Consider the following 13,200-nt stretch of genomic DNA (forward strand, 5'->3'; position numbering starts at 1 on the left):
GCCGTTCGTCTTGCTAATTAAGAAGCCCGTCTGCAGTAAGCCGAGAGAAGAAGAGGAAAACACCGGCTGTGAAAAAAGACAAGGCCGAAGACAGACGACAAGGTCTCTGAATATTAATACAGCACATTATAGACCTTCATGAATATAAACTGCATCAATTTATCATGCCAAAAACAATAGCCTACTCGCTCCATGTTCACCTTTAGCTCTGAAACAGAGTTTGACCAAGACATACAGATGGGGTTGAAGCCTTGAGACCAATGGAAAAAATCAAATAACAATTTGAGTGAAAAGTTTAATTTAAAAGGCATGTTTCAGATTGTCTTACTATTAGAAATGTCCACCTTCTGTTTAAATGAAGACATGTGGTCAAGCCTAAAATCCCTAAATATTCTTTATTTCATGCCATGATAATTTAAATTCCATGCAAAATATCCAGGTCAAAATGTTTCTCAGAATTATGTCAAAGTGTCATATGCAGATATACTTGGGATTTTTTGTTGTTTATTATACTGTACAACACAAAACATTGACATCATGATAACAACAAAACTCTTGACCTCACTTAACGGACACATGGTTGAATTCTAATAAGTAGACCACAGCAACTATAATTTTTGCATGTCACAAAATATTACTACAACAGAACTTTTTTAATGACGGTCTAATCACTCGAATTGTAACATTTTGATAAATGACCTATCGATACAATAAAAATGCAGTAATATGTGTCCAGACAAAACAAAGAGTTTCCAAGACCACTACAAACACTAACAAATCTTAAAACACCAACTAGAATCATTTATATCAAATAATGAAAATAGAGATAATCGGTATGTGCGCAAGGTTGCCTCTCTTTGCGAAGGGCTTTTAAAGCTAAGAAACAGTTTTGCAGAAATGACTCATGCTTGTCTCGGTTGTTTGGAACACTTCAATTCAGACTGTCGACAGAAGAAAAGAAATCTCACATCGTTGACAAAGGACAGCCGGTCTCAGCCATATGTCATTGTTCGTATAAGTCCAAGCGGAAATTTCATTTGTCAGATCCTGGAGAGAGTCCTCTTTCAATTCCTTGTGTTTTAAAAGCCCAGCCGGGCAGGTAGCACTTGTGTAAGAGACTTTTATATCAGTTTCTGTAGCTTAAATTTTCTGCAAGACCAGCCATGTAAAAAATCTATCTATACATATTTCCCATTAAAGGTAACTTAAGGCTATGCGATTGTGATAGACAGATGTTCTCTAAACTTTAAAATATTGCAGTTTGAGGTAAATTTGTGTTTACCAAGTTAAATCTGTTAATACATGGCCCTAAAATGGCAGCCACCTCATGTAGAATAGAACAGCGCAAACGTATGTTTCAAAACCTTTTTTTGGTGTACACCATTTAAATAAAAATCATTTACAATAACATCACGGTGGACTTCACGCTATATTCACCTCCGGTCAAACATGTTCCTTGCACTTAAATATTTCTCATGATGCAATAATAAGACAGTAATGTAATAATTACATCATTAGTCATTTATTTTTTTTCATAATATCAATAAACATTTATGTGTCTGTATAGCATCACTAAAGGGTTCTCTGATTTAATGTCCCCGCGTGTGTCGGGGGGCTCTCGCTCGCCCCCGCGGCTCTGCCCCCGGTGAGTATCGCCATTTTGGTGCCGTTCCCTTAAGTTTCTTCCTCTTCCTGTCCGACACACACCATACCTTCTCACAGTACTGCTCCACCCGCTGGAAGTTGCTGTAGCCGATGAGCTGCATTACATCTTTATACCAGAGTTTAGACGAGGAAGAGGTGGAGGGCAGGAGGGGGAAGGGGCAGGGTGAAGTTCTGTGCTGGGAATCACCTTCCTCTGTCTCTCCTTTATGCAAAATATCTTCCACCTTGTCCTCACCCAGCACCTCTAATGTGACGTGTACCACCGTCTGCACAAAGCCGTGCTCTGTGGATTGACACACGTAGACGCCTGCGTCTCCTTTTAAGACTCTAAGAAGCAACAGGCCATGGGGCGTCTGAATTATACGTTCATCACTTTTCACCTGAAGGAAAGAAAAGAGCAAAGCAAATGATTATTTATGCACACCATTTTGATTTTGATCTGATTTTGACGTCACATGTACTGTATGCCTGTGCAAAACTCGCATGTGATGTCGGTAGGTGGTTACTAAATCATAAATCTTATGGCAAAAGATGTACAATTTGAGGTATTATTATAGTAAATGGGATTATTGGGATCAGTTATGCGCCAGAATATAATAAGCAGGTTCATGAGTTTGTTTAAATGTTAATCTTATGAATAAGTGATTTAGATAAAGCACTAATATAGTAAATGTGAATTTATTCAAGCCTGATGTACCGTGATTCTGAGAGACTGCTTACTAGAATGCATCTTACTAGAGCAAAGATCCAGCTATGCTTTATTATATTTGATATTAGTAGAGGCAACTGTATATTACCTAACCTCACTGCGCCAGAACATTACAGTACAGTTTTAATGTATACTTAACAGCGTTCTCCAGTCAGGAGTTCAAAGCCGTGATGTGATGGAATAGTTTCAGAGCAAAAATATCCAGTGTGCATCTTTAAAGTGAAATCTTTGTTATTGCATTCAGAATTTGTTTATTTGTGTCTGGGCTCTACCAAAACAAATCTGAAACTGTTGAACCATTTTTTATTGTTATTAACAAACATGATTTACAATATACATTTTAAATCATTTTTTTAATAAAATAAACAAACAAACAGATAAATAATTCCTTTAGGTGCAGGAGTGACAAAGTCATCCAACAGCAATGTGAAAGACTGACAGCTGGACAAGACACATGAAAACTATGATAAAATCCAGGTTATCAAATTTCCTCAATACATCTACAAATATGACTGTTGTATTGCTTAAAGGTAATTATAAACATGTTTCCTTTGCAGTATTTGTGGTCTTAAATTCACAGCATCGTTTCTGCTATCTTGACCTGTTTCTCCAGTTTTTATTTTCAGCAAATATTTTATTTAAAATTTGGGGAAAATATAGTTTGAAGTTCACAGAATGAAACAAACAAAAACTTTTACCTAAACTCATACTTATAAATAGAAAGTTTAAAAAAACTGAAAATAATTTTGAAATGGTCCCTTAATCTCTTCAGCGGCTGTATATTTAGAATTTGCTTTCTAAACCATGTCTACATGTCTCTTAGATACAGTTGATAAGTGTGTGTGTGTGTGTGTGTGTTGTACCTCCTCCATGTCCAATCCACGTTGAATGTACCATGTGACAGATGCCTGGAGTGATCGAGGTCTGCATTCTAGTAAGGTACTATTATTCTCCACACCATACACCAGCTTTTCTGAGATCTTTTGCTCTTCTGTAACAAACACGCACACAAGAATATTTTTGAAATGTTGTTAACACTGAAACAATTTGGAAGCGGAAATGTCAGACTTTCGATATTGCATTTTCAATTATGTTCTTGGCAAACACGGTGTGAAGATGAAAAAGTATCAGGACACATTCTAACAAACTAAGTGTCTTATGAAAATATACTGTCAGTATTCAGAGCTCTTTGACCTTTACTGTATATCACTTTACAGAAAAAAATATTTTCCCCAAAGAGACATACCAACCTTAAGGATTGGTATGATTAAAAATCCTTTAGCCGCTATGTACCACCAGATTCATCAACTATTTTACTATTGTCAGATGTCATTTTAAATGATTTAGATAACACTTTGTGCATAAAATACATTAAACACAAAGATACTGGATTGTGCATTTGGTTTTGTTCCGGCTTTTATATACTTTTTGTCAAATGGAAGTGCCCATGAACAAAATAAACAGGGAAAAATACTTCCAGTAAAAGGCCTATTGCAACACCGCAGTTTATCGCAATAAAGTCCCTGCGCCATCTACACACTGCAGTGTTGGGCAAGTTCTGTAAAAGTAATGAATAACTAGTAACTTATCACATTTTCAAAAGTATTTCATTACTTATTAATAATTGCCTAAATATATAAACCTTGATTAGTATAGACATGATCAGAAGTAACCATAATTAAATTACAGAAAAATTTAGTAATCCCTTACTTTGCTTTTCAAGGGAAAAGTAATGAAATTACAGTAGCTAATAACTTAGTTACTAGTTACACCGCACACTAGACACACAGTAAGACAGGGACTCTCATTAACTGTACTGTGATATAATCCGCCTCGTTTTCCCTTTCAGAGCCTCTTAAAGCCAAAATATCTGCCATCGATCAAAATAGGGGCAAGCACATACCGTTCAGTTGAAGTCCATTGCACTGCTGAATCGCGTTGCCATGGCGAACGTCTTGTCGTCTGAAGCGTCTAAAAAATGACAGACAAAATGAGACACTAACATAATCCATACACACATCTGCCCGACCGTCCCCAAATGTCATAATGCTTTTGTGAAACAGCACAGAGGTGACAGAAATTCATTCACATATATGTTTTTTTGTTCTCACTTGGTGAGTAATGACTTGGACAGGTATTTGGAGCTGACTGTCACTTTCTATGGCTTTGCATACAGAGCGAGCATGTGATGGGCATTAACATGAGCGAGGGGTGTCCACATCCATCGCTAACAAGCAAAAACTGATGACCGCATTGAGACTGTCGACAGGCCTTTAAGTCGGGATTAGTGAAGCACTCCCACTTAAACACACACACGCACATGCACACACACATATACACACACACAGACACAAGCATTGCTATAGCCCGCAGCTAAGTGAAACACCAAAAGGGCTCTTACACAAACATGCATCTTTCCAAGAACTAATGGAAACATCAGGAAACACGGACAAACTCAAACATTTACAATGTATTTGTCTGCACTGATATCGAAATAAATATAGAACACAATATTGTGGTCTGGGTGCCAAATCTAATATTGCAAAGTTCATGAAAATAAAATACATTACTTATTTAAATGTCAAGGCTTTCTCATAACAATAAACAATATGCAGACCTCACATAGACGAAATAGCCAGTTTTAGTCGAAGACAGTTTTTTGAATAAATTTGATGCATGTGTGTTCTTGTATTCCAGTATACATTATATAAATATATACTCATACCCAAATGATATAAAATGGCCTTTTATTTCCTAAAGCCTTTGCTAAATGTAAAGTGTCATTTTCTTTAATGTTTAAATATGTTTGCTTAACCAGACTCATGAGTTTAAGGCATTTTTTTATTTAGCAGATGCTTTTATCCAAATCGATTTCCAAGAGTGAGAAAAACCATAATGAAGCAATAATACGAGACGTGCTGTAACATGTACAAAGATTCAACAATTTCAGACGAACAAATGTATTTAGGATGAACAGGACCTGCTTGGAGCTCTGCACAAATTACATAAAAATTGCATTTATGCATTTGGCAGACACTTATATCCAAAGTGAGCATTCTAAGTATACATTTTATCAATATCTGAGTTTTGGGAATTTCACCCATCACCTCGAATGCTGAAAACCGCAGGAAACACAACAAATAAAACGGACTTGACTTTTTCCTGCATGTGGGCAATTCCAGCAATGTGCCATTTGTGTTTATACTTTACTAAACCCCTGATGATAGAGTCCAAATATCAGTCCAAGCACGGGTTTTCTATTTTATGTGTTATGATAATACGTAAAATAATAACGCTAGTTTTTGAGAGACAGCATTCTCCGTAGGAGTGCAAACCCAAAGCAAAAATACTAGCTCAACTAATAGAGGAGGTATAACTCTTTATAGAACATAAAATAGTTACTATTCTATATTTTCATGTGCCAATTTGGAGGAATAAGGGCAGTTATGAATATGACAACTCCATTATGGATGTGACTGTTCACTTACCAAGCGGACTATAGCAAATGCTTTAAAAACACACAAATGCATTGAAATCTTTAAGAAAACCTTCACATGGGTATTTAAACCCGATATACTGTCATCAGTAAGAAAACATTTGGTAAAAAATCTATTCATCTTAAGGTTGACATTTTCATGGTATTGCCCATGTGTATTTGACTTTATATGTGAATGCAAGTGGCTGTACCTTTTGGTAAAGTGGCCCGCAGGGTAATACCGTGAACATGTAAATCCGTCCCAGGCACAGTAGGGGTCTCTGGCCAGACAGCAGTCGGCACAGGCCGAACCGTACAGCCCACAGTGATGTACGTGTATTTGTGTCACACCCAACTCAGAGCCCACGTACAGCTGTTGCTATGGTGATACCAACACACTACAGTCAGGCGCTTTGTTACATGTGATGAATGCCATTGTGTCCAAATTACTACTTTAGTACAATAAAATAGCACATGAATAACATTCACTAATGTGTTTTTGCTGAACATTGTGAATATTTTAATAAATTAGCAATAACAAGGAACAAAAATGCTGCAGTTTACGCTGTGTTCAAACACACAGACCATGGTTTATTTGTAACTATAAGTAAATATGTATAATGTATCTTGTTACAAAAGGTAAATAAAAGTGGCAAGATTGTAATGGTGACCTGTGGTAAAGGAAAGTTTACTCAACATCGCCACCTCGAGGTGAGAGATCATAGCACACATGAGGGGATCACCATGTTTTATCTGGGAGTCTACTTCATAGAAAACAAAACAAATAAAGTGAATGATTGCGAGATTCTCACTCTTTTTGTAGATATGATCATCTCGGTGATAGGAACAGGAACCTTAAGTGAGAAAACAAGTGATTAGCATACAACGTTTTTTTTTAATCTCGCATGTTTAGACGACCTGAAACAAAAATACAATACAGCCATGGGACAACTAAATACCTTGAAAACCTGCATTTCCTCCAGAAGGACTTCTTCAACCGTGTTAGCTTCTTTGTTGAAGATTGTGATCACTTTTAAAACAAGTGAATTATCTGTAAACAAAGAATTATTAGAGATTAAGCTTCGGCATTTTGTGCGAAAATAAAGCGAGACAAAAGCACCATTCAGAATACTACATCTATCTGCGTGTTAAATTCCTGACATTAAAGTTAAATACCGGTCCCTATGAACAGAACATTGTAGTGTCCATCTTCGGCTTCCACCCTGTCGACCACCAGCTGTGTGAGTCTGCGTCCTCCCTCCGTGTCCAGAAGAATGGGCCGTCTGTGAACAGGCTGTACCGCTTGGAACATGAGTGGATGTGAACGGGCAAATCGAAGAGCCTCGTCCGGGTACTCCTTAGAACTGGACAACTGACCTCCGTTAATCTTACTGGCACACTGAGACACACACAGAGAGAGAGATGACAAAGATGAACAGACAATGCTGTACAAGTAAGACTAATACAAGTATTTAATTCTCTACTACAGCAGTACATGGGAGATGAGATCTTTTTGGTTGCCAACATTCTGGTTGTCCATCGGAACAAAGAAATGTATTAAGGTTTGAAACAACCTGTGGGGGAGTAAATGATGACAGAATTTTCCTTTTTGGTTGAACTATCGCTTTAAGTCCTTATAATCGAATATAAATATGTTTTATCCGAGACCCAGAACCATTTCCATAAGAGATATGGAATTATTCTTAGTTTATACACATTATAAACAGTTTGGCAAGTCACGCAAACCTTTCAGGTCTTTCATTTAGTTTCTCGTGATCTGAGAAAAGCTACCCTGCTTCTCTCAGTTATAACCTTTTGAAACAAGAGGATAATGAGAAATCCAGCAGTGCAGGACTAAAGCTACCAAATCGCCACATAAAGGTCATCTGTCAGTGAGACACTATGAAGACACTTTTCCAAGAATAACCACACGGGAACAGAAATAAATTACCAGAATTTTGAGATGTGAACACAACACACGGCACAATACCACAGTGTGAATTGCTAATATAACAATTGGAAAAAAATCTGACCCTGTTATCTTCTGTCTCAGAAGAACATTGATCAGCACATATCAGACATAATGAAAAGAAATCAGACCGCAGCCATTGAAAAGCCCCAATTTCAGCACACCCGCACAAATGCTCAATTTCAGACATTAACGTGTAAGGATCGAGGTGACACGCTAGAACAGAAAAGCGATGTGCCCAGTCATGCTGAAAATAGACTCATCAGATTTGTGTCTGTAAAATGGGAATAGGTGGGCTGCCAAATGATACGATGTGTCGGGGCACAAAGGCATAAATGAAACACGCCGTGGCATTTTGGGGTTCTGGTACAACAATAAGGTTATGACACAAACTGACAAATGGTGACATCATACATCTAGCCCTGGCAGATAGTACTCACGGAACCGGGCCGAGGGAAAGGGACTCGACCCTCGTATACACTCCAGTGGTGGTCGGGTTTTTCCCGGTGGGCGAAGGGTCCGTTGAATGCCGCGCGAATGTCTTCCATGTTGTACATGCACACGGCGTAACCTTTGAATACAGCGCTGAGAAAAAAACCCGAAATTTAGATAGATGTCCAGCATGTGTTTTGATCACAATTATGGTGTGATAAACTGAGATTAATATCTTCCCACCTGGTTGTGCTGAACAGACCAAAGACCTCTGGGTTTCTATCATCTTTCTTTCGTAGAACAAACACATCCTCTAAACCAACACACAGAAACATGTCGTCAACAAACAGCCATGAATTTAAGCTGATTTACACATTTCTGATTGGTGTACACGCATGTTGTTACAATAAAAAAGAGATGTTGAGCCAGGAACATGTTTACAAGTTTTAACACTAAATACTTGGGCACTTAATATGACAATTTGGTGATTGTATTGCAACAATCACAGCTGGTGAAACAGATGTTTAGGATTTTCAATCAAACTGCTGCCTTCTACCCTCACTGTGATAAATGAAGCCATAGAGAGAACCATTGATAAATAATTTGTACATGCATAAACACATGTGGATTTATAAATAGATAGAGATACTGTACAGACAGATCGAAAGATTTTCCAAACACTACATCCTGATGGGAATGACTAAAATCTAAAATATAAGCAGAAAAGTACCATACCAAGCTCATCAAAGTGTGTGTCAATTCCATTAGGTCCAGCCACAGAGCAGATGAGACGAGTCTTTAGGAATGAGCTCCACCTGTTCACCAGCATCCTCTGACCACCCTGATCATTCTGACAGATGGAGAGAGCAGGACAAAAACTCATTTAAATACAAATCATATAAGTGATTTTCTTAAAAGTCTTCTGTGTGCATTTTCAAAGCCAAACAAGCACAAAGCAGCTGTATTGTTGTTATAGTTAGCTGTAAGCTTTACCGCGCAGACTCTGCCCACTCTAGTGTACACGGCCTTGTTTCCACCATCAATATTGGCCACTCGCTCCGTGAAGAAAAAGTAGACTTTATCGTCAGCAGGATCGTCGTTGTCGGGGATCACTGCAGATCCCACAAATTTGGGCTCTAAGAACAGCACACAGATACATAAGAGAGAATTCATCACAACGTCATCGTTTATGTCGTTCCAAAAATGCAATTAAAATTTTTTTCTGTCTATCTTCGAAAGAAGATATTTAGAGAAATGTCTCAGTTGTTTTGTGTTCACACAATGGAAGTCAATGGGGTCAGTGTTGTTTGGTTATCTACAATCTTCAAATAAAGAAAATCGTACAAGTTTGGAATGGCATGAGGTTTGGCTTGTATCAAGGCATCTGCCAAATGAAAAACTGTTCATGTCGGTAAGATTGCCGCAGATTACATTACTGTAAAGCTTCATTACTCAATGTGAATAAGAATAGAGAACACTGTCATGGTTCTGGCTCCTCTTGTCTTGATTTTCTAGTCTAGTGGCAGGATCATGACAGACTCATGTGTTTTGTGTGGAGAGAAACAAATTATTGTCGGTCACGACATACTATGCGTTCTCTCCCGCCCCTCTTGTTTCTTCATATTGATTGTGTCTCATGCACGTGTCTTATGCCATTTTAGTGTATGTCTAGTTTTCTTATTTTGTCTGGCTCAGAGCGGCCGGCGGTGTCGAGAGAGACACGTAATATATATTACGTGTATATATATATATATATATATATACACGTAACAAATGCAACATGAAGTCCTGCACGATCTGCATTATGCATTTATACATTATTATACAACTGACCTCCATTGCACTTGCTCGGATGGTCTTTCACTAAATGTGATAATGTCTAAAGGGTTGCGAATGGCTCTTACGAAGATGCATGATATCTATCCAACACCTCTTCTTGTCTTTCTGCATGATTAATGCATTACAGCAGAAGTCTGTGAGATAACACTGTATTCTTAGCACGGACGTAACATCTGTCTGAGATGCATATACACAAGGGCTTGCTGTTTTCGGAATGAAACACAGCATACTGCTTACTGTGCAGTACATACTGTACACCGTCTTTTCTTTTAATAATAATAATCTGTATTGTATAATACAGTGGTTCTCAAACTGGGGGCCCCCAAGACGAATCCGGGGGCCACAGATATTGTGCCATTATATGAAATATAGAATTTTTATGCAAAAAGACCACCAACCAAAATAATTGATGTTCCAGCATTGTATAAACAAATGGACAACGAAAAACTTTGAGAACCATTGGTACAGTATAATATCTGCACAGAATGCAGCAATGCATGTCTGCCATTCTGAAACCTCCCAGCCTCACTCAGCATGGAGTTGACGTGCTAACTGCACCTACAGCGTCTCCTACATTCCACACATGGTAAAGATATCAATCACTCTCTCTCGACTCAGATCTACCGGTCTGGGCTGACGTCCAGAGATCCCATATGAGTGCTGAAGGAAGACATATACAGCAAAGGGAAGCTTTAAACTGGCTCACAGCAGGACACCGCCGGCCGCTCTGAGCCACACACAGGATGGACTTTGTCTCGCCCCTGAACCAACAGTGATTTATTATTCACTAAGTATTCAGTTCGCATGTCGATGTGTGTGAGACAGAGCCGTTTTGTTAAAAGCGGTGTGAGGGATTTGGTGTTTATGTTTCGGTTTCGTGGGATGTTTCTCACCGTTCAGCTGTTGTCTGTCTCCCACTTCGGTCCTGATGAAGCTGTGATTGGCCAGACGATACACAGCTGCATCATTCTCCCAATAATCCGTGTACAGACCGACAAACAGCTCGCCACCTGTGAAAAACACATTTTAGAAATGTATACTACAATGCAAAAATTAATTTAGTCTTTCGTGGGTTATTCCAAGGAAACTATTTATTCAGGTATAAAGTATATTCAGGCCTATTTCTTGTAATCTACAAGTCAATTATTATAAAGTTTCCGGGTTTGATTCCCAAAAAGAAAACAAATATACCAGTAAAAAAGCTTGTTTTCAACTGTCTGTCAAATGCATACATCTAGATAGAATTGTTTTTCTCTGTTATATGTGATTTAGACTTCAAAACTAAAGTCATCAGTCACATGACACATGAAGGATCATGTGATTTTATACATTTTCAAGGGATAGTTCACCCAAAGTAGAAATTCTATCATCATTTATTCACCCAAATGTCATTCAAAACCAGTGTTAACCTCTCTGGAACACAAAATATATTTTGAGTAATGTCTCAGTAGTTTTGTGTCAATGGAATTCAATGGGGCCAGCATTATTTGATTATCAACTTTCTTCAAAATATCTTCTTTTGTTTTCTGCAAATTAAAGAAAGTCACTCAGGTTTGAAATGACATTGAATGACAAATTAAATCATTTTTGGGTGAACTATACCTATAAGTGCTCATGTTTTTTGTTACTTTGATTGTAATACGTCAAGAAACCACGAGGTGGGACTGCAGCCACTGGTAAAGATGTTTTGAAGCCCTTTTTTGTTCACAAGTGCTGCCCTGTCTTAAATCAAAATATATGTATCTCAAGGGCGAATTAATTCAACATTCAAACTTCCTTCTCTCGAAAAATCCTGAATCTGGGCTGTCGGGAGCCTCAAAATTAATAACCCAGCTGAAGACAAACCGCCTCTCACAGCAGCTGCTGTCGGAGAGGAAGTCATCAAACTCATATCTCAATTTCCCTCCAATCAGATCCCTCCCCTCCATCTGAATGAGCGCTCTGATGGGTTCACACTGAAGTGTGCTCTGAAGAGCTTTCGCACTCGGTGGCCCCTGGCTCAAAACGCACTCTCGCTTTCAAACTCCGGAGAGAATCGGAAGGGGGAAGTTAAAGGAATATAAAAGCAGAAAGGAATGAAAGAGAGGAGGGAATAGACTGAGAATCTTAAATAGACGAGATGATGGAGGAGAGGTTTTCTTTTGTAAGCGCTCAGTGAGAACGGATGAATGCTTACGGTACACTGTGGATGCTGAAGGGCTGCTGGGATGGAATGGGCATCTTCCTCTGCCACTCTCGATGTGATCAGACTCCAAGCTGAACTTTCGTTCCTTCTGGAAAACACACATAAGGGACAGTTCACCAATACATTACAAATATTTTATCATTTATTCACCCTCATGTCATTCCAAACCTGTGTGACTTTCTTTTTTCTGCAGAACACAAAAGGAAATAGCAAAGCAAGCAACTTCTATTCACTCTATCAGACAATATTACACCGGCTTTTCATCATTAAACACGCATGGCTTTCAACATGTGAATTCGAGGAAAATATGCCATCCAGGAGAACCATTAAAAGGAAAAATGAAAGCGCAACCATGCACGCACACACACACACACACGCGAACACACACTTTAGTCCCTACCCACATAAAAAAATCTCTCTGTGCTTTCTGCAATCTCATTTTTAACCAGAAGATGACGGTATAAGCAAGAACACAGCTATGCAACACAGCATCACCGAGCAGGTCCTCACAAGCTTGATTAATGTCTCCTAACGCTGTGTGATCTTGGTGAAACAAACCCCAGACACATAACACCAGTTCATCCATCACTGCTTCTCACTGGATCATTCATCTACTCTTTCAGCAGGTAGAAGCTTTTTACCCAATAATGTGTCCCTTTCGCTTCATACAAAGCAGCGATGGAAACAAATCCTTAGCCGGATCCATAACCTCAGTTTTATTTGATGAAGCGTGCTGTTACTGCGGAGCACTATGGGGATAAATCATAACAGCAGTCTGCTGAGGTACATTTAGAGACGACATCAAAAAATACACAAACAAAGTCTTGTGATTGTTATATTGGGATCCTGCGGGCACCACACGGCCGTGCGTATGCATATGCCTTCAGTCATTTCCATGTCGTGGATGCGTTGAATCATCCGAAGAA

At 38.6% G+C, this 13,200-nt stretch overlaps 1 protein-coding gene across 4 annotated transcripts in view; it reads right to left on the minus strand.

The window, feature by feature from the left end:
- Positions 1-285: 285 nt before the first annotated feature.
- sema3e (sema domain, immunoglobulin domain (Ig), short basic domain, secreted, (semaphorin) 3E) overlaps positions 286-13,200 on the minus strand; it is a 54,074-nt gene continuing 41,159 nt past the window's right edge. For 2 of the 4 annotated variants that reach the window (XM_079466411.1, XM_079466409.1), the window contains exons 5-17: positions 12,266-12,362; positions 10,983-11,099; positions 9,244-9,386; positions 8,986-9,100; positions 8,494-8,563; positions 8,259-8,403; positions 7,026-7,248; positions 6,809-6,900; positions 6,662-6,703; positions 6,062-6,222; positions 4,278-4,345; positions 3,238-3,365; positions 384-2,045 (exon numbers count right to left, since the gene is read on the minus strand). In XM_079466411.1, coding sequence (XP_079322537.1) covers positions 1,590-2,045; positions 3,238-3,365; positions 4,278-4,345; positions 6,062-6,222; positions 6,662-6,703; positions 6,809-6,900; positions 7,026-7,248; positions 8,259-8,403; positions 8,494-8,563; positions 8,986-9,100; positions 9,244-9,386; positions 10,983-11,099; positions 12,266-12,362 — 1,857 coding nt within the window. In that variant the 3' untranslated portion in view covers positions 384-1,589. Of the gene's footprint in view, positions 2,046-3,237; positions 3,366-4,277; positions 4,346-6,061; positions 6,229-6,661; positions 6,704-6,808; positions 6,901-7,025; positions 7,249-8,258; positions 8,404-8,493; positions 8,564-8,985; positions 9,101-9,243; positions 9,387-10,982; positions 11,100-12,265; positions 12,363-13,200 lie in introns of all 4 variants that reach the window. The other 2 variants (XM_079466408.1, XM_079466410.1) reach the window with 2 other exon arrangements.

The sequence above is a fragment of the Barbatula barbatula genome (genome assembly GCF_947034865.1).
Source record: "Barbatula barbatula genome assembly, chromosome: 10".
Classification (NCBI taxonomy): Eukaryota; Metazoa; Chordata; class Actinopteri; order Cypriniformes; family Nemacheilidae; genus Barbatula; species Barbatula barbatula.